The sequence below is a fragment of the Heterodontus francisci genome, chromosome 4 (assembly GCF_036365525.1).
Source record: "Heterodontus francisci isolate sHetFra1 chromosome 4, sHetFra1.hap1, whole genome shotgun sequence".
Lineage (NCBI taxonomy): Eukaryota > Metazoa > Chordata > Chondrichthyes > Heterodontiformes > Heterodontidae > Heterodontus > Heterodontus francisci.
Genome location: NC_090374.1, coordinates 146,659,879 through 146,680,804, shown reverse-complemented (window position 1 = coordinate 146,680,804; position 20,926 = coordinate 146,659,879). Strand labels below are relative to the sequence as shown.

Below are 20,926 nucleotides of genomic sequence, written 5' to 3'. Positions count from 1 at the left end.
AATTAAAAAAACTTACATGAGCTGGGAGTCTGGAACGAAACTGGTCTGCGCACTGAGCGAGTGATGTCACTATGACATCATCACTCATGCGCTGCAGCTTCCTGGAGGTTCCAAGTCCGAAGGTGAGTAAAGGGATGGTCGGGTCGGCTTGGGCACGGGGCAAAATCGGAGGGGCTCGGGTCTGCTGTGCTTCGGTCGGGTTCATTTTCTTGACCTGAGCAGGCCTTGACCTTCAACGGAACATTGGATGCGGCACTTGTAAAAGCAAAGTTTCAGTGCCTGTGCGGTTGTTTGGTAACAGTTCAGACAACGCACCATTAAATTTTCCATTACACTTGAATGGACAAGCCCTAACTTTTTCTAGCGTGTTTAGTCGTTAGCTTGTGGGTAAGTACTGCAACTTTACACCTTCACGTGTTGTAATGACAAGGCTTTTGGCAAGTTATCAGTGTAACAAAACTTGTGGAGGCACGGCATCTCGGACAGCAACGTCCTGATTTACCCATTTAACTGCAAATTTGTGGACACCATAAGTTCCTGTCCGTTTTACTCCTTAACAGTGAGTCCTGATAACCTTACTGGAAAGTCTGACCCATTAAATTGAGGCCCTGTCCTCCCTCCTTGGACATAAAAGATCCTACAATACTATTTGAAGAGCAACAGGTGAGTTCTTCTGGTTTCCTAGACAATAATTGTAAGTAAAGCAAAAGCAAAATACTATGGATGCTGGAAATCTGAAACAAAAATAGGAAATGCTGGAAATACTCAACAGATCAAGCAGCAATTGTGGAGATTGTAACGGTTAATGTTTCAGGTCTGTGACCTTTCATCAGAACGGGGAGAAATTAGAAATATAATGGGTTTTGAGCAAGTGAAGTGGGGAGGGGAAAGAACAACTCAAGGGAAGGTCTGTGAAAGGGTGGAGAGATGAAAGGATAAAAGGTTTTGTAGTTCAAAGCCAAGGTAATGGGACAAGTAAAGAAACAAAATGTGTATCTGGATGAGATGTAAATGGCAAGATAGCTATCCAAATACCGTAAAGGGATTAAGAAAGAACCGGGGTGGGGGGAGAAAGAGAAACGAACCAGCAACAGAAAGCACAAAGAAAAAAAATGGGGGCAGAAGTTGTGATCTAAAATTATTTAATTAAATGTTGAGTGCCCAGTTGAAAGATGAGGTGCTGTTCGTCTGGCGTCGAGCTTCATTGGAACACTGAAGCAGGTTATGGACAAAAGTCAGAGTGGAAGAAAGGTGGAGAATTGAAATGACAAGCGACAGGAAGCTCGTGGTCGCACTTTTGGACTGAACGGAGATGTTTAATCTGTTAAACACTCTATTTAGTCTCCCCATTGTACAAGACACCACATTGTGAGCAGAACTAAGTCATCATAAATTGAAAGAAGTACAAGTAAATTGCTGTTTCACTCGGGAAGGAGTGTTTGGGCCTGGATGGTGAGAAGGTTGAGGTAAAAGGGCAGGTTTTGCATCTCCTGCGCTTGCCTGGGGAGGTGTGGAGGTGACTGAGGAATGGACTAGGGTGTTGTGGAGGGATCAGTCCCTTTGGAATTTTTACACTAAGTAAAGCAGTTCATTTTGTGATTGGTCTGCTTGTTTGTGCAACTGTGTGTAAGTTTCCACATTTTCTACATTGCAAGAGTGGCAGCAGTTCCAAAGTTATTTAATTCATTAAAACACTTGGATATATCCAAGTGTTTTATTCTTCAGTGCTGGCAGTAAACCAGAGTTGAAACTGCTGAGAGGATCTTTGATTGGCTGCAGACAAAACCTATTTTTAGCAGGGCTTGCATGCTACTAGGCTTGGTGCGTCCTGGCAATTTATGCATAAATGAAAAATGTTGTAAATATGTGGGTCAGGCAGCACCTGTAAGACAAAAAGACTTATTTTCGGTGTAGACTCCTCTGAACTGAAGAGTAAACAAGCTCTTTTGTGCAGCTGAATGTAGTGGGAGGAATGTGGGGAGTTGATGTGGAAATGGGCTTCGACAATAGTTAGTCCAGAAACCAAAAGTGAGTTGGTGTGTTGACTGACTTGCAAATTGCCTGTAGGAAAGCAAGAAACTATTAAAAACATGATTTCAGAGAGATAAAATAAAAGCCTGCAAATAGTCAAGATGAGGAGAAAAGCAAGAAATTGGAGGTGCAGGGATAATCATTCAACCCCTTGAGTTTCCTCTGGAATATCGGTTTCTTCATACCCCCATTTCCCCTCTTCCATACTTGGTTAATTGCCATTTGTCAGTTTTAACAAATGGCTTCCACCCAACATCTGCCTTTTTCCTTACAGATGCTAACAGACCTGTGTATTCGTAACATTTTCTGCTTCTATGTCTGACAGCTTGCGGAATCCAGTGGCCCTCACACAGTATAAAACACCTTTACAGTTCAGTTTATAGTTTTAAGCTTAACACATCATTATAACCTAGAGTAATTATAATAGGGTTTTGTTCATGTTGAGGAATTTAGTTAAAGTCTTTTGCCCCAGTAGTTTGAAACTGACTGAAGTGCTCAACCTGGAATGCTCATGGAGAGGCAGTGGCAAACCTTGTCCATGTTGAAGCTTATATGGACACATGTAATTTGTCACGAGGGTTATTGAAACAGCTGGTGTCAAATCTCTCATTTTAAATGCATTTTTTTAATTAACTGAAGCATTTTATTTGGTTCACCACTTGCTAGTGGCAGCAGCTGAGCTCCGGAAGAGAATATTGAGTATATTCAGGATCTTCAGCCCTGTGAAACACATTTTTTGCTTTTGCCTTTGGGTTACTTAACTGCAAGTATTTTAACCTTTTTTTAATGTGGAGCTTTATCTAGTTTGTAATTATTTGTTTCTATTTACAGTGGGGTTCCAGTGTGTATCTTTGTTACAAGAAGTCTGTTCCTGCATCTAATTCAATTGCATATAAAGCTGGTATGTAACCCAACTAATACACTTTAAAAGCTTTTAGCAAAAGTAATTAGCATACGTTTCATGTATGCAAATTGTGAGGAAGTGAACTTCAAAATAAAAAATTTAATCGCCATCTTCATTCGAGCCACTGCTTTACTACCTATTGGGTGAGAGCCTAGACTTAAAGTCGCTGGGAGAAGTTGCAGCAGAGCTCAAGTCTCAACAGATAACTTTATTAACTCTTGAGGTCCACATCGTCATCAAATGAGCACAAGAATTTTCTTTGATTTCCCAACTTGAGATTTAGCTTTTCCACAAATGACATGATCCCAGATGGTAAAGGCCTGCTCCGGTTGGGAAAAGGAACCAGACCCGAACCCGACCGATCCACAGTGGACCCGAGTCCCTCCAATTTTGCCCTGAGCCCAACTCGACCTGACCCGACCATCCCTTTACTTACTTTCCGACTGGGAAGCTTCAGCGCACGTGTGATGTCATAATGACGTCACATGCTCACTGTGCAGTCTCAGTTTTGTCCCAGAATCCCAGCTCAAGTTAATTTTTTTAATTTCAATACTTACCGGCAGAGCACTTACCGTCTGTGTCCGAAAGCCAGACCCGGAAGAGGGGCCTGACCCGCCCCGGACCCGACACATGTCGTCTGGTCCCGTCGGGGTCGGGTCAGGCCCCTCTTCCGGGTCCGGCTTTCGGGCACACGTGGTAAGTGCTCTGCTGGTAAGTATTGAAATTTTTAAAAAAAATGTTTTAAAAAGTGGCAAATTATTCAACCTTTATTCTCTACCAATATTCAACAAATTGTCAGAGCTTGATTCATATTTTCCCTCCAATTTAAAGAGACATTTGGCACAGCTTTTTACTTAGAAAGTGAGCACTCCACAAGAACATTTTTTCTGGCATCAAGCAAATTTTTCCTTGAAAAAACCTGTCCTGTACGCAGAGGAAAGCTAATCTTTTTCAGTCTGCAGCTCATTTCAGGTCATTTAAAGCAGTTTAGAACAAGTGATCATGACTGTTGTACATTTAGGCATTCTAACAAAAATACACAGTGCATTTTTCAGTGAGGTTACAATGTGTATTTTTGTTAGAATGCCTAAATGTACAACAGTCATGATCACTTGTTCTAAACTGCTTTAAATGACCTGAAATGAGCTGCAGACTGAAAAAGATTAGCTTTCCTCTGCGTACAGGACAGGTTTTTTCAAAAAAAAATTTGCTTGATGCCAGAAAAAATGTTTTTGTGGAGTGCTCACTTTCTAAGTAAAAAGCTGTGCCAAGTGGCGGCGCAGTGGTTAGCACCGCAGCCTCACAGCTCCAGCGACCCGGGTTCAATTCTGGGTACTACCTGTGTGGAGTTTGCAAGTTCTCCTTGTGTCTGCGTGGGTTTTCTCCGGGTGCTCTGGTTTCCTCCCACAGCCAAAAAACTTGCTGGTTGGTAGGTAAATTGGCCATTATAAATTGCCCCTAGTATAGGTAGGTGGTAGGGAAATATAGGGACAGGTGGGGATGTGGTAGGAATATGGGATTAGTGTAGGATTAGTATGAATGGGTGGTTGATGGTCGGCACAGACTCGGTGGGCCGAAGGGCCTGTTTCAGTGCTGTATAACTAAACTAAACTAAATTGGAGGAAAAATATGAATCGAGCTCTGACAATTTGTTGAACATTGGTAGAGAATAAAGCTTGAATAATTTGGTACTTTACAATAATCAAAATCAGTGACATTATTTCAATATCTAGTATTATTGCTGAAGTGTTGGAAATGTGGTCATCTAGGAGGTAGTTCATTGTTAGAAGGCCCCTCTGAGCTGAAACCTGTCTACATTTACTGTTTAGATTTTAATGTCTCTGGGAAATGGAAATCGGCTTCTGTGTATTTGATTTGGCAGATCTGTTAACTCTTTTCTCATTTATCTTCACACCATCCACTGTGATCCTTGCTGATGCTACTACAAAATGATCATTGGTTTCAATGTCATGAATGCTGTTAAACATTTTTCTGAGACTTGTACCAAGTGGGGATTTTCCTGTATCTTATTACAAGAATTTTAGAAGTACTGTTTGGAGTTACAGGGTGGAGATTCTGATTTGGCTGCAGTTGGTGATTCAGGTGAAAATTATGCTCAAAATTGCCAACGTTTTTTGAGAACCTATTTTTGTGATTTTTCTGCTCAAGTTTATTTGCGTTTCACTGAGCACACAGAGCACGCAATCTGCCAAGGAGCAGTGCAATTGGGCAGTGTGCCGAAATATTTTTTTTTAATTGTTGTGAATATGGATTCTATTTGAGTGCTGATTTGGTGCAGTTTAATTACCGGAGCTGAAAATGGGTTCATCACAAAAATAATCATTTTTAACCATGTCACTCCACCACCTGTGAGTAATCAGACATTTAATTGCTAAAATATCTTTTAGAAAAATTTACAGAACTATTTTCATTATATTGGGGTACAGTAGTCAGTTTCTTCAAATAAAGAGAATTACATTGAAAAGCCTTTAAAATGTGCCCATTAGTGCTTTTGAGCCTAGAAGAGCCAGTTTAACTTGTGAGCCTTCAAGGAGGCTGTAAAAGTGAGAGCAATTAGTGGAAACTCCCAGTGGTGATTAATTCATCCTGGGTGTTTAGCTAGTTTTATGGGCAGCAGCAGCATCTAGCACAGTTTTTAAACTAACATAAAATGGTAGCAATGCAATTTGCGCTTAAAATTCTGCTGTTTGTGTGTTTTTGGGGTGCTTTGTGCTAGAAAAAAAAGTGCAATTGAGCAGAAAAAAAAATTTCTGCAAAATGGCTTGCGCAAGGGCTTCATGAACTGTGTTGACTGAAAATGGTCCTAATGTTACAAAAGACAAATTAAGGCTTCAGTTGTGTGATAGGTTAAACTGGCATAGTTGCCAAACATTTTAGTTTAGTTTTCAGTTTAATTTAGAGATACAGCACTGAAACAGGCCCTTTGGCCCACCGAGTCTGTGCCGACCATCAACCACCCATTTTATACTAATCCTACACTAATTCCATATTCCTACCACATCCCCACCTGTCCCTATATTTCCCTACCACCTACCTATACTAGGGGCAATTTATAATGGCCAACTTACCTATCAACCTGCAAGTCTTTGGCATGTGGGAGGAGACCAGAGCACCCGGAAGAAACCCACGCAGACACAGGGAGAACTTGCAAACTCCACACAGGCAGTACCCAGAATTGAACCCGGGTCGCTGGAGCTGTGAGGCTGCGGTGCTAACCACTGCGCCACCTCTTCTTAAAAAAACCCAATTCCTGCCTCTTGTTAGCAGCAGATAAAGAAGCCCACACACACTAAGTACCAAATGACCTCATGCTCAAGTGTCTCTCATACTGACTCCAATACCAGTGTGCATTATCCATGAGCTTTCATGTTCACGACCAATGCCCTACAGCACATGAACTCTACATTCCAACTTCCTTCTCCTTCAAGTCTTCAATTAGTAAGAATAGCCCTTAGATCTTCAGCTCCGATAACAACAAACATAAAACACTATGCACGAACCATTCTGCTAGTTCCATCTTTACACCCTTGTACAATTGAGGTGCAGTCTTCTGCCATTATAAGCCCTGCACCCTGATATTCTCCCCTGAAACCCCTCTGCCTTGCTACACCTCTCACCATCAAAACCCATCTCTTCATCTATTCACTGTTCATTCTCCCCTTTTTGAAGAACCTCAGGACATTATATTAATGATTTATATAGGTGCAACTTATTAGTATTGTTGTTGAGACCCTGATCGCAACTTATTTACAAATGTCTGTCTTAAAATATCCCTTACACAATTAAAGTTCCTTTACTTAATATAAAGTTGGCTACAGCAACTATTGCCAATATAAACCAACTTTAAAGAACTCACCAAATGAATCTTCCATCCCTCCTAAATTAAGCAAAATCTAGCCAGCACTGACTGAAATGAACTTCTGATGCTCTTCAATTTCTTCTTCATTCTTCCCCAATAAAACTCTACTCCCATTTTGCTAAAATGTTGCCATCACTCAACTATTTTTAAGCCTATGTGTTATTGCAGAAAGGTCCAGGTAATACTCTGTTAATACTTTTAAATATATTTCAGAATGTTATGTGTTGGGTATTACAATTCAGGCACTTGAGATTAGGTTGTTAAATGTGGGAAGTATTAGGTTGCTTGCCATACATCTTGGGAGTTCATCTTTTCCACAAATGTATTTGTGCCATGTGCTTGGACAATTGAACATGGTAGCTTTTTACACAATTAACATTGTGTCTGGAACTAATCAGGTATGCTGACTCTGCCAGAATAGTTTTGTAGATAATATTTCTGTAACTAAATCATTTAAGGATGAAAAACTGGTTTCAAGAGCAGTTGATGCAAATCGTTTCTTCCTCTTAACTGTGAAAACATAATAAAAGCAAAATACTGCAGATGCTGGAAATCTGAAATAAAAACCAGAAATGCTGGAAATACTCAGCAGGTCTGGCAGCATCTGTGGAGAGAGAAGCAGAGTTAACGTTTCAGGTCAGTGACCCTTCTTCAGAACTGACAAGTATTAGAAATGTAATTGATTTTAAGCAGGTAAAGCGGGGATGGGGCAAGAAATAACCAAAGAGAAGGTGTTGATTGGACAAGGTCGCAGAGAATAACTAACCAGGAGGTCATAGAGCAAAGGCAAACGGTATGTTAATTGTGTGGTGAAAGACAAAGCATTAATGCAGAGAGGGTGTTAATTGACAGAAAAATGAACAGCCTGGCCCTAAGCACGAACATGAAAAAAAAAGTGGGTAGGCACAGTAGAAACAAACTAAAATAAAATAAACTAAGGAAAAAGAAAACATAACTAAAAATAAAAAAGGGGGGCCTGTCATTCTCCCAAAAATATAATACCTTGCTACTATTGAATATTGTGGCACTTCTGGAGCAGTTACTGAAGTTTTGTTTGGCTATGTTGGAATAAGTAATCTACAATATTTGCAATACTTAAGTCTTGCTGATTGGAAAAATAAATGACATTTTAAAATTGAGATGCTTTTTACTTGAAGTTGCATTTTAACAAAAAAAAAATGCTTTGCCTACTGTGCCTCTTTTTCAGGATTAATATGCAGATATCCTGAAGATGATTATGAATTATTTCCACTGTCTGAATCAGTTCCGCTCTTCTGCCTTCCCATGGGAGCTACGATTGAATGTTGGGCTCCCCAAACCAAATATCCACTGCCAGTTTTCTCTACTTTTGTGTTGACTGCGTCATCAGCAGAGAAGGTAAGCTTAGAGGGGGAAAAAAACTTGAATATCTCTCGTATGTGAGACAAATAATCAGTTTTGCAAAAAGCCACTGTAATGGTTAGGTTTTTGAAATTGGTGATTGGCTTATGTGAGGTGGTGTCTTTCCATTGAGATGTTAAACTGAGGTCCCTTTTGCCCTCTTGGGTGAATGAGAGAGATTGCATATTATTTGAAGGAGAACACTGGACTTCCCTCTGTGTCCTGACAATCATTTATCATTCAACCAACACCATTAAAATACTTATTTGGCATTTATTTCGTTACTGTTAGTGAGATCGAACTGTTTGCAAATTGGCTGCTGTTTCTTTAACTTGAACAGTGATTTCACTTAGTAAAGTACTTAATTGTGAAGGGTTTTGGACATGGTGAGGTTGTGGAAGGCGCTATATAAATGAGACTTGTTTTACATTCTAACTTAAGATTTTAGGTACTTAGCTGCATGTATTTGCTATGCTCTGAATCTCAGGCATGCTTGCAGATGATGTGCACCGTAGAACTGCAGTATACAACAGGAAACTGAGTAAGTATGTATTCTGAGGTTTGTAACAAGATGTGAATTGGCAGTTGACACAACAGTGATCGTGTCCACATTAAGGGACATTAAGGTTTATAATTAAGGCTGAAATACAGTGCATATCTTTGGAATATGATGTCCTAATATCCCCCTTCAGAAGAATCCAGAAATGCAGCTGTCTTAAAATCTTTTATAATAGGCAGTTTGTGTCTGTCTGCACATCTCTGATTAGTTGGTGGGTGCTGCAGAGGCGTGTGGAGGGCTGGAGTACAAGGCACTTGTATTAATTTGGGGATCCTAGAGAGCAGCTAAATTCAGGCATCGTGAAACAACCTGTTATATCTTTATTGGGTTCAAGTAATTTTATTGTCTCTTTATTTTCTGGCTGATTAACACTCTGCAGCAGAGGGGGCCTCAAAACTGCCTCCCAGCTTCTACCAAAGCCCCTGTAACCAGGAAAGGCCAGAGCCCACTTGATGTGACTCTCGCATCTGATTTTTTTCCCCCCCCCCACTCTCCCTGATGCCTTTCTTCCTTTCTCATCACCCCCCTGCAGATGGGAGACATTTCAGCTTCTGATGAATGTAGGTCAAGATCAGAAACTCAGAGAAGCAGGGCTTAAAGCTTTCTGTCCTTCCACTTGCTGTTTGACAACTCCCCTCAAAAAGAGAGCCTTGCTTTTCTGTGAGCTTTAGTTAATGTTTGCTGTTCTGAGGCATTGCTCCTCCAAAGTTATGTCAACTGGAGCGTATGAGACATGTGTGGCTAGCAGCAGTTGCTGGTGACAATGGCAGGGTTGTTACAATGGGGCGATGTGGGTGGTGAAGAATGGGAAGTAAAGGGAGCCCAAAAATTAAGTTACCCTGACTGGAGGGTTTGAGAGTTTATTGCGGGGAGGGAGGTGAAACAACATGGGAGGGACAGTTGGTAGCGGTGACCGTGCAGAGGACTGGTGCGCTTGAGGCACGCAGGCTGCCAACTGTTGGTGGCGGCAGTGGATTTTGGGTGTTTGGTGGTGGAAGAAAACAGCAGAATATGACAATTCTGTAGATTAAATCTTGGGTCCAGCCCTGAAAACGTGTTCAGAATATACGAACAGGCCACTCAGCCTCTCGAGCTTGCTCCGCCATTTGATAAGATCATGGCTGATCAGATTGTAACCTCAATTCCACATTCCTGCTTACCCCCAATAAACTTTCACCCCCTGGCTTACCAAGAATCTATCTACTTCTGCCTTAAAAATATTCAAAGACTCTGCTTCCACTGCCTTTTGAGGAAGAGAGTTCCAAAGACTGACGACCCTCCGAGAAAAAATTTCTCTTCATCCCTGTCTTAAATGGGCGACCCCTTATTTTTAAACAGTGACCCCGAGTTCTAGATTCTTCCACAAGAGTAAACGTCCTTTCCACATCCATCCTGTCACGACCCCTCAGGATCTTGCATGTTTCAATCAAGTCGCCTCTTTCTCTTCTAAACTCCAGCAGGTACACGCATAGCATGCCCAATCTTTCTTCGTACAACAGCCTACCCATTCCAGGTATTAGACAAGTAAACCTTCTGTGAACTGCTTCCAATGTATTTACATCCTTTGTTACAACTGAGGCGGGAGGCGTGCACTGTTAATTCAGTCCCACTTCTCCACAGCTCGCAACGCATCAATAAATGTTCCCACTTACCGCAACAGTCAGTTAGATACTCTTTGTCCCCAGAATAAAGCACACAAACCAGGCTTCTTTAATCAACATGAAAATTACTGGTTTATTATTAACAATGTCTTAACCAATGATTAAGTAAATATATACGCGAATTGAAATATTAAAGCCCCTTTTTTATCCTAGCCCTCATACACACTCACATGCACAACCGGTTAACAGGGAAAAAAGGATTTTTGTTTACAGCTGTTACACTGAAAAGAGATGGAAGTCCTTTGCTCTGTCGAGGTGTCATAAAATTGAATAGGTGGTTGCCACTACAAATCTTTCCAGGCAAGGTTGATAAACAGTCCGTTTGGGTAGGTGTTCAAAGAAATTCAACGACAGAAAACTTCACATGGGTCTTCCAGCAGGTGTGCAACATCAAAGGTTTCAGTTCTCCCACATTTGCTGTAAAGTCCTTTTTAAAGATGCAAGGTTTCTGCAAACATTCAGGATATCTTCAAAATATAGGAGGCAGCAATACAAGTTTAATACAGGCTTTTGCTTTTCAAGAGCAGGGATTCTTCCAAGAGAAGTAACAGTTGTCTGTTTTTTCTTATCTCCTGGGAGGTCAATATCCGGATCTCCAATAGCCTCTTTTTGTCCAAAAACCAGATGCCTTTTAACAGTTCAAAATGAAACCAAAGATAGTTCAGCAACAGTATATCATGGTCTGTCATTTCCTTGTAAACATCTGTCCCCTTCAGGTTAGAAAACCTGCTGTGTTTACTTGCAATCACATGTTTTCCAGTACTTGTTTACTGGTCAACCTTTTGTTACTCTTTAAAAAAAAAAACACCCAAAGTTCAGTAATCGCCAGATGATTCATTGTCGATTAAATATTTTGCAGTTTTAAAAATATAGATTCTTAGCGTTTCCATTTTCTTAGTTAAAACTTAACATCTTTAAATAAGGAGACCAATACTGTACACCGTACTCCAGATGTGGTCTCACCAATGCCCTATAAAGATGAAGCATAACCTCCCTACTTTTGTATTCAATTCCCTTCGCAATAGACAATAACATTCTTTTAGCTTTCCGAATTACTTGTACCTGCATACTAACCTTTTGCAATTCATGCACTAGGATACCCAGATCCCTCTGCATCTCGGAGCTTTGCAATCTCTCACCATTTAGAAAATATGCTGTTTTATTCGTCATGCCAAAATTGACAATTTGATGTTTTCCCACATTATACTCCATTTGCCAGATCTGCCCACTCACTTAACTTATCTATATCCACTTGTAGCCTCCTTATGTCCTCTTCATAACTTAATTTCCTACCTATCTTTGTGGCATCAGCAAATTTAGCAACCATACCTTCGGTCCCTTCATCCAAGTCATTTATCTAAATTGTAAAAAGTTGAGGCTCCAGCACTGATCCCTGTGGCACACCACTCGTTACATCTTGCCAACCAGAAAATGACCCATTTATGCCTACTCTCTCTTTCCTGTTAGCGAGCCAATCTTCTATCCATGCTAAAATGTTACCCCCTACACTGATCTTTTATTTTCTGCAATAACCTTTGATGTAGCACTTTATCAAATGCCTTCCAGAAATTTAATTACAGTACATCCATTGGTTCGCCTTTATTCACAGCACATGTTACTTCATGTTGCGGTAAGGGAGGTGGTTTGAAACACACTACCAGAGACTGGACATCCTCTCCCGCGAAAGGAATTCCAGGAAGGTCCTAGCGGGAATGCAGAACCTAGAAGATACCTTTTGATGCATTTTGCTTATGTCAATCCAATACAGACCTTCTGACTGGCTTATGTGGAGGATGATCGATATCTGTGAATGTCAAGGGGTCTGATCAGTTGGGTAGGGGATGGTGGGGAGAAGGGAAACTGCATTGGAAGAAGGCATCAGATGGGCGGTGGGGGGGAGGGAGGTGAATGACATAGGATGGGGATGATAGATGAAACAAATGGGGTGGTATGGTGTGAGGGGGATGTCATGGGAAGGATGGGATGGGCATTTAAAGAATTACTGTTGAAATAAAGATACAAATTTTAGTGTTTTGCACATCTTTGCGAGTACATACATCTTTTAGCAAAGGCAGGACAGTGACCAGTAATTTTAGCAACCAAGGTGAACCTGAATTATTCTCTTATGAGCACAAGTTCACAGCTTGAATATTAGTTACATATTTGTACCATTAAATTTGGACCCCTTGTTTTGTCATCTGCAAATCTACAATTTCTCATGTTACTTCCCTCAATTCATAGTTTCTCAGTCCCATTCACCACAGATATCTAGGATATGTTGGTGAATGGTTCAATCCTTAAGAGTCCTGTTTAAGAGCATTCCTGATTCGAGTGATCTGTATGATCTAATGTTGTCTTTGTATTTTGAGGAACTAATTGTACATACTTTTGTACTATGATCTAACAAAACAGGTATATGGTGCAGCTATCCAGTTCTATGAGTCTTACCCAATGGAACTGCTCACTGAGAAACAGCTCATGCAACTGGGCCTCATCACTGCTGTGGGCAAGAAACTAATCACATCCAAGACTGTGCACACCAATAAATGCATCTGTCTTCTCTCGCACTGGCCCTTTTTTGAGGCATTCCGCAAATTCTTGATGTTTTTGTACAAGCTTTCTGTCTCTGGACCTCATCCTTTGCCCATTGAAAAGTATGTATACTTTCTAATATGGATCTGCTTTACTAAGTCTGAGGTGTATCAATAAGTACAAAGTAAAAATAACCTAACAGCTGATGTGGTCATATTTCCACTATTGGTATTAATGTAGAATTGAACAAGCCAAAACTGATCCCAGATGGGAAATGGTAATGGCAGCATAAAGAAGATTTGTACCCAAATCTGTCTCAACCAGATGTCCACACAGGCATATGTTTTCCAGCAGTCACTTTGAATAGTGGATTAGGTTGGGTAACTTTGCCCTCCCTGCCCACCCTCCTTCCACATCTTTTTGGATTTCAAGCTGCTGGATAATTTCATTATAGAGGAAAGATTCTACTTGATTGACTCCAGGCACTGTTCTGTTCACCCACAATGAGCTTAGTGCTTCAATTATTTTGTAATCTTTCAATCAAATAGCTGGTTTAACTTGTACTGGTTCAAAAACTAGTTTTGACATGTTCTAGCATTTTGCCAAAAAGGTCTGTTGTTTGAATGACTGCACTTCATAAATGTTTTAAAAATTGAGGCACCATGGAATGTGAAAAGGCATAATTAGTAATTAACTGCTGAGTCTCCAGAGGTAGCTTGTGTTTCAAATTCTGGTCATTATAGTTTGTTTGACAAATATTCAGCCACAGTGTATTTTGAAATCTGGTCTTTTCCAGGAGTTAGAATTATATATCTTGATAAGTTATGGGCAATAGGTTTGAATTGGAACGTCAGTTCTATTAAGTGTTCCAGGAGTGTTGTCAACCAGTGTCTAAAGCAGCTCTTGCTTAGATTTCTTTGAAGCGTTCCCATTAGTTTCAAGCTACTGCAGCCTACTGTAATGCAGTGATAGTGGGGCAAGGGTTAGAGAAAAAGTTGTAGCCACAATATTTTGCAATGCTGTTATAACTCCTTGTCTGTAACCACAGCAATGTGATTGACTCTTAACTGCCCTCTGAAATGGCCTAGCAAAATAATCAGTTGTATCAAACAGCCATGATAAAGTCAGTAAAGATAAAACTGGATGAACTACCTGGCATTGACTTAGGTATCAGAAACAACAAGGCACCCCTTCCTCATTAACATCTAAGGACATGCCAAAGTTGAGAGCTGTCCCACAGACTCATCAGGCAGCAGTATTTCATAGTCATATGCACAGCGTTCAAGCCTTTTAGCCAACTTTCCAGACTCCTCCATCACTATCCCTGGCTATGGCCTGTCAGGACAGACTAAGCAGAGGTGTTGGCAGCAATTTACAGTTGGGAGGGAGTGGCCTTGGAAGTCTTCAACATTAATTCCGGATCCCGTGAAATCTTGTGGCATGAGGTCAAACATAGGCAAGGAAACCTTCTGCTGATTAGCACCTATCGCCCTTCCTCAGCTGATGATTCAGTACTGCTCCATGTTTTTTAAAAATCATTCATGGGATGTGGGCGACGCTGGCCAGGCCAGCATTTATTGCCCATCCCTAATTGCCCTTGAGAAGGTGGTGGTGAGCTGCCTTCTTGAACCACTGCAATCCATTTGGGGTAGGTACACCCACAGTGCTGTTAGGAAGGGAGTTCCAGGATTTTGACCCAGCGACAGTGAAGGAATGGCGATATAGTTCCAAGTCAGGATGGTGTGTGACTTGGAGGGGAACTTGCAGGTAGTGTTCCCATGTATTTGCTTCCCTTGTCCTTCTAGTTGGTAGAGGTTGCGGGTTTGGAAGATGCTGTCTCAGAAGCCTTGGTGCATTGCTGCAGTGCATCATGCAGATGGTACACACTGCTGCCACTGTGCGTCGGTGGTGGAGAGAGTGAATGTTTGTAGGTTGGGTGCCAATCAAGCGGGCTGCTTTGTCCTGGATGGCGTCGAGCTTCTTGAGTGTTGTTGGAGCTGCACCCATTCAGGCAAGTGGAGAGTATTCCATCATGCTCCTGACTTGTGCCTTGTAGATGGTGGACAGGCTTTGGGGAGTCAGGAGTGAGTTACTCGCCTCAGGATTCCTAGTCTCTGACCTGCTCTTGTAGCCACGGTATTTATAAGGCTACTCCATTCAGTTTCTGGTCAATGGTAGCCCCTAGGATGTTGTTAGTAGGGGATTCAGCGATGGTAATGCTGTTGAATATCAAGGGGAGTTGGTTAGATTCTCTCTTGTCAGAGATGGTCATTGCCCAGCATTTGTGTGGCGCGAATGTTACTTGCCACTTATCAGTCCAAGCCTGGATATTGTCCAGGTCTTGCTGCATTTCTACACGGGCTTCTTCAGTATCTGAGGAGTCGCGAATGGTGCTTAACATTGTGCAATCATCAGCGAACATCCCCACTTCTGACCTTATGATTGAAGGAAGGTCATTGATGAAGCAGCTGAAGATGGTTGGGCCTAGGACACTGCCCTGAGGAACTCCTGCAGTGATGTCCTGGAGCTCAGATAAACACATCTAAGAAGAAGCACTGAGGGGAGCAAGGGCACAGATGTACTCTGGGTGGCGACTTCAATCTCCCATCACCGAGTGGCTCGGTATTACCACTACTGGCCAAGTCCTGGAAGACATAGCTGCCAGACAGGACAGGTTGATAAGGTAGTTAAGAAGGCATATGGAATCCATTCCTTTATTAGCTGAGGCATAGAATGTGAGAGTCATGAGGTTATGCTGGAACTGTATAAATCATTAGTTAGGCCACCGCTTGAGTACTGTCTGCAGTTCTGATCACCTCATTACAGAAAAGATGTAATTGCATTAGAGAGGGTGTAGAGAGGAGATTTGAGGATGTTACCAGAACTGGAAAAATGCAGCTATGAGGAAAGATTGGTTAGGCTGGGGTTTTTCTCTTTGGAACAGAGGAGGCTGAGGGGTGATTTGATTGCGATGCACAAAATTGTGAGGGACCTGGATAGAGTGGATGTGAAGGGCACAGAGGTCAGTGGGCATAGATTTAAAGTGATTGGTTGAAGGATTAGAGGGGAGGTGAGGAAACATTTTTTCATCCAGAGGGTGGTAGGAGTCTGAAACTCTGCCTGAAAGGGTAGTAGAGGAAGAAACTTTGAACTCATTTAAAAGGTGTCTGGATATGTACCTCAAATGCCTGCAGGGCTACCAACCAAATGCTGGAAAGTGGGATTAGAAAAAAATGAGGTGTCAACCCGGTGAAGCTAACAACACAGGATTACTTGCATGCCAAACAGCGGAAGCCGCATGTGATAGGCAGAGCTAAGCAATCCACAACCATCAGATCAGATCAAAGCTCTGCAGTCCTGCCACATCCAGTCATGAATGGTGATGGACAATTCAACAACTAACAGGAGGAGGAGGGTCCACAAATATCTCCATCCTCAGTGATGGGAGAACCCAGCACACCGGTGCAGAAGAAAAGGCTGAAGCATTTGTGACTATCTTCAGCCAGATGTGCCCAGTGGATGATCCAATTAAATGAATAACTGAAGATAAAATGCTAGAAAATAAAAATTTCTATACACAAATCCCTTTTCTATCTTTCCAATGATATCCCAGATATCATTGGCACATCTGGCTGAAGGTGGTCACAAATGCTTCAGCCTTTTCTTCTGCACTGGTGTGCTGGGGTCCCCCACCACTGAGAATGGGGATATTTGTGGACCCTCCTCCTCCTGTTAGTTGTTGAATTGTCCACCAATTGTCCAACGATAGCTGTTCCTGTTAAATAAATAACTTAAATGAATAAAATATTTCAATGAATTTCAAAAGAGAGGGTTTATTCATTTATGCATTAATCTGCAAAAAGCCAACCAGTTCAAGTATTTTTGCCAGTTGGTGTATTTATCAGCTGTTTTTAACAAGTATTTTGCCTAGGTGTGAAAATAACCTAGTAACGAACTCTGAGTATTTTTAATTTAATCAGATGCTAGGCCTCATTTTTGGGACAAATTCAGGTATGAAACCTGCTTCATCGGGCATCAATTGCTCAGGCTTGGTGATGCTTTTCATATGAATTACTGTGGCGTATAAGTGAATAATCTGTTTTTTTTTATATCAAGTCCTTTTTTTAAGCTAAGTTACTTTGTACTGAAAGATGTATATTGTAATGAAGCAAATGTATCTGGGCATCATTAAGAGCAGAAGGGATTAGAGATGGGAAGGAGTGAGACCATGAAGAGATTTAAACACAAGGATGAGAATTTTAAATTGGAGTTCTTCGAAGACTGGGAACCACTAGAGGCGATCGAGGGCAGGAGTGAAGAATGACTAGAAGTTTAACAGGAATATTGTGGAATAGGATAATGGAATTAGAGTTTTGGTTGAGTTAAAGGTTAGAACATTGGTCAGAGATTGGCCATGGGAGCATGAATAATTAAAATTTATGTACTCCTAACTAGACATTTCTAAATGTTCTCTGGATGTAATTGTACTATTTTGGTAATTTTTACCATTTAAAAAAAAAAAAAAATTGAGTGCTGTGCTGTTCCAGGTGAGATAATGTTCGTAGGGAGTGGAACACTTTCCAGATCAGGCAATTTGGGAGCATCAAGCAATATGTCATGTCAGGCATAGTTTAGTTAGAGCTAAAGTAAATTACCCTTACTTGGCTTCAACAATGTGCTTCAGAAGAGCACCCACTATTGAACCAGTGTCATATTTTCCTTTTCCCACGCCAGCCATCCAGTAGCCCATGACTGAAACTGACAATTTGTGCTGAATTGTAAATAAATGTGTGCTGGTTTGGAAATGCTTTCATAGGGTAATGCTGACGCTGCACACTATATTGGGGGGCTTGGATGAGAGGCAGCACCAAACACACTGAACTGTAGTGCCTGTAATTTTTATCATTTAACTTGACATAATTATCGTTTTCTAGGACAATTATTCCATTGGTTATTGAGTTCAGTCAGTTATGTTGGGCATTTTGTGGAAAAGTAAAATAGGAATTATTTTCATTCTAAAGCAATAGTAAACTGGGTTTCAAGAGCCAAGTGCAATCTGTTAATGCAGTTGGAGTAGTCAGTTTCTTGAGCCTAAAAACTACAGCCATGTTTCTAATAATCACTGTTTTTGTATTCGTTTACCATATTTTGACTTTGCTTATGCTATTATCTAGCCATGTTTTTTCTTTTCATCGATAAGTTCTTTAAATTTATTTGAAATTCACACACAGCAGAACAGTCAGTATCAGAATTGGGTCACAAGTAGGATATTAATGTTGGTACTGCCTGGAGACATTTGCTGTGGTAGTACTGTTTTCTGTTTGCACTTCTGTTTAATGCATACTAATATAATTGCTTTTGTTTTGCCATTTATCATTTTTTGAGACTTTTCTTATATTGTTTATAGGCATATATCCCACTTCATGCATAATGTTCCCTTCCCATCAGCCCAGAGGCCAAGAATCTTGGTTCAGGTAATGAGTATGCACATTGCTAGTAGTACAAAATTAGCTGTAGAGAGTTGGAACTTTTTTTTTAATACATAAAACAAGAATGCTGTTACTTCAACTTAAGTTCAGTTGATACTGAACAGTTGTAATTTTTTTTGTAGCTGTCAGCACTTGATGCCTTGATCCTGTCTCAACCGGTTTCAACCCCCTTGCCTTTAAGGTAAGCTGGAATAAGAAAAGCTATGGTAGCAATCGTTGATTTTTCTTCCCCTAACTTGTGTAACCTAATGAGGCTCCCTTGCTTTAACCTTTTTACTTTTTTGCTTTTGTCACTTTTCTGTTTGCCTCATGCTTTCCCATGTCTGTATGAATTTTTCTTTGACTTTGTGTAAATCAGTTAAAAAAAATTCAAACAGTTCAGTTTAATTTCTGTTAAAACTTTAGAAAGTAAAATATTTGCAAATCCATAATCCTCATTAATTGTATGTACAATTGATTAGTTATAAACTTGTTGAGCAAGAATGGTGTATGGTAATCGTAAAATATCATTTCTGCTCGTACCCAAAAGCAAGTACAGAGCTGTTTTAATAGCTACTTCTATTCTTCTCTCCCCTTGCCCTGTTTCTCCACTGCCCCTCCCACCCCTCACCAGCACCACCATTATCTTACCCTGAGGTTGCTACCTGTCACTAAGAAATGATTTTGAGTACCTGCAACTCTCCAATATCTTGCCCAATGTCATAATTCATGAATGAATCATGGTATTGAATGATACTAAGTGCACCTGATTTGTCTTCACCCAGCCTCCCTGTAATCGTAACTTGCAGCAGGATTCCCTTGATGCGATTAGGAGCATCTTAATCTCCACCCTTTCACTAGCATAGAAACACTGCTCATTGTAGCAGTGCTACTGTGAACCTGCTGACACTGGCAAATTCTGCATATAACCTGGAAAGTTCCATTTTTTTTGTTGTATTTATACACTAAACCATACACAAATTTTTGTTAAATGGTTTTTGTGAAGGGTTTAATTTTTTTTGTGTTCATGTACGTGCAAGATGTCATGCTGATGGAGTAATTTCTCCACTTTGGATACCCAGTATCAACATTCGGCACTTAAAGGTAAGGTATAGCAGAATGAAAGCTTTCAAGTCAGCCCTGACCCCATGCTTAGACCTCTTGTTATTACACTTAACTTCCCGCAGCAGCAATTGTGGATTCTGAATGAGATTGCCAATTCACAAATAATTGAACAAAAAACAGTTTTGTCCTCTGATTTCGCGCACACTCGAAGTTTGTCCAAACTCAGTGCAAATAGGAAATATTAGAATTAACCGAGTGAAGAATTCGATGCTTGAATGGGCTCCATTTGAAAAAAGGGTGTCAGTCCATTGTGCCACCTAATAGAGCAATCTACTGAAATTTAGAAAAATGTAACAATAATAGATTAATATAATGAAGAATTGAGAGTTGGCCCATGAGCTGAAGGATGAGGCTGTTGGCCAGAATTTTGATGGTTCTGCAGCAAGCTTATGTATTATTGGTTAATTGTTAGTGAACCAAATTTTTGTTCTTTTACATTTGTTTAACTAGACAGTTGCATTGCGTTCATCTGTGTGTCAGGGAATTTGAATTGGTCATTGTATAGTATAGGAATATTGCTAACTGTAAATTAGTTTGACATTCTTATTCCTTTGATTGGAAGACTGGTTGAATGCTGCTCAAGAGTTTGAACATTTTTTTGCAGCATTGATTCCATGAGCCCATGCTTACTTTTCATTGGATGTACCATAATGAAAGAGTTGAATTTTAAAAGTTGATGCTGGAAATGACCACTTATGAAATTGTTGTTGCTGCCCTGATGTAGAGTATGCACATCTTTGTCCACAAATTACTGCTGTGATTGATCACATACAAAGAGACATCTCTGCATTAAGATTTATAGACAAGCTGGTAGCTGTTAAGCAATATTCTGCCTCAACAAATAACATTCTGTAATGCAAAATTGCACACTTGATTGTCTTCAAACTGTCTGCTATCTCACTTGCATATGTCATGTATATGCAAAGTTCCAAAAATAAGCATAATTTTTGGGAAGGGGAATAATGAAAAAAATTAAGACAAGCTAATGGAAAGAAGGTTTCAGAAAAACTTTGGTCTTGTCGGATAATATTTCATGGTTTTTGAACTCTTAATTGTTTTGAATATGTTACGCTACAGCATATTAACGGACAAACTCTTCCTCATACTATAATTGTTCATTGCAGCAGTTTGCAAAAGCCACTTTGTTAACTTAATTTTATGCTTCCCCTATTGGGCCAGGAATAGTGTGAATAATAGCTTGACTTGGGAAGCTTTTTTTCTGTTAAATGCTTCCAACCTTAATCTGTGGAAACACGTCAGGTTATTCGTCAGACTTTGCGTTTTCGCTTGAATTCATGACCGTGCTAGAAAATCACCAATTTGCAACCATGTTGTGCACCTACATTTTTAAAGAAGGCTTACGAAATATTTTGACATGAAAATATC

At 40.5% G+C, this 20,926-nt stretch overlaps 1 protein-coding gene across 4 annotated transcripts in view; it reads left to right on the top strand.

The window, feature by feature from the left end:
* dennd4c (DENN/MADD domain containing 4C) overlaps nt 1-20,926 on the top strand; it is a 201,866-nt gene that overhangs the window by 95,377 nt on the left and 85,563 nt on the right. For all 4 annotated transcript variants that reach the window (XM_068030282.1, XM_068030281.1, XM_068030278.1 and 1 more), the window contains exons 4-8: nt 2,863-2,932; nt 8,023-8,192; nt 12,828-13,069; nt 18,355-18,421; nt 18,559-18,617. In XM_068030282.1, coding sequence (XP_067886383.1) covers nt 2,863-2,932; nt 8,023-8,192; nt 12,828-13,069; nt 18,355-18,421; nt 18,559-18,617 — 608 coding nt within the window. The remainder of the gene's footprint in view (nt 1-2,862; nt 2,933-8,022; nt 8,193-12,827; nt 13,070-18,354; nt 18,422-18,558; nt 18,618-20,926) is intronic.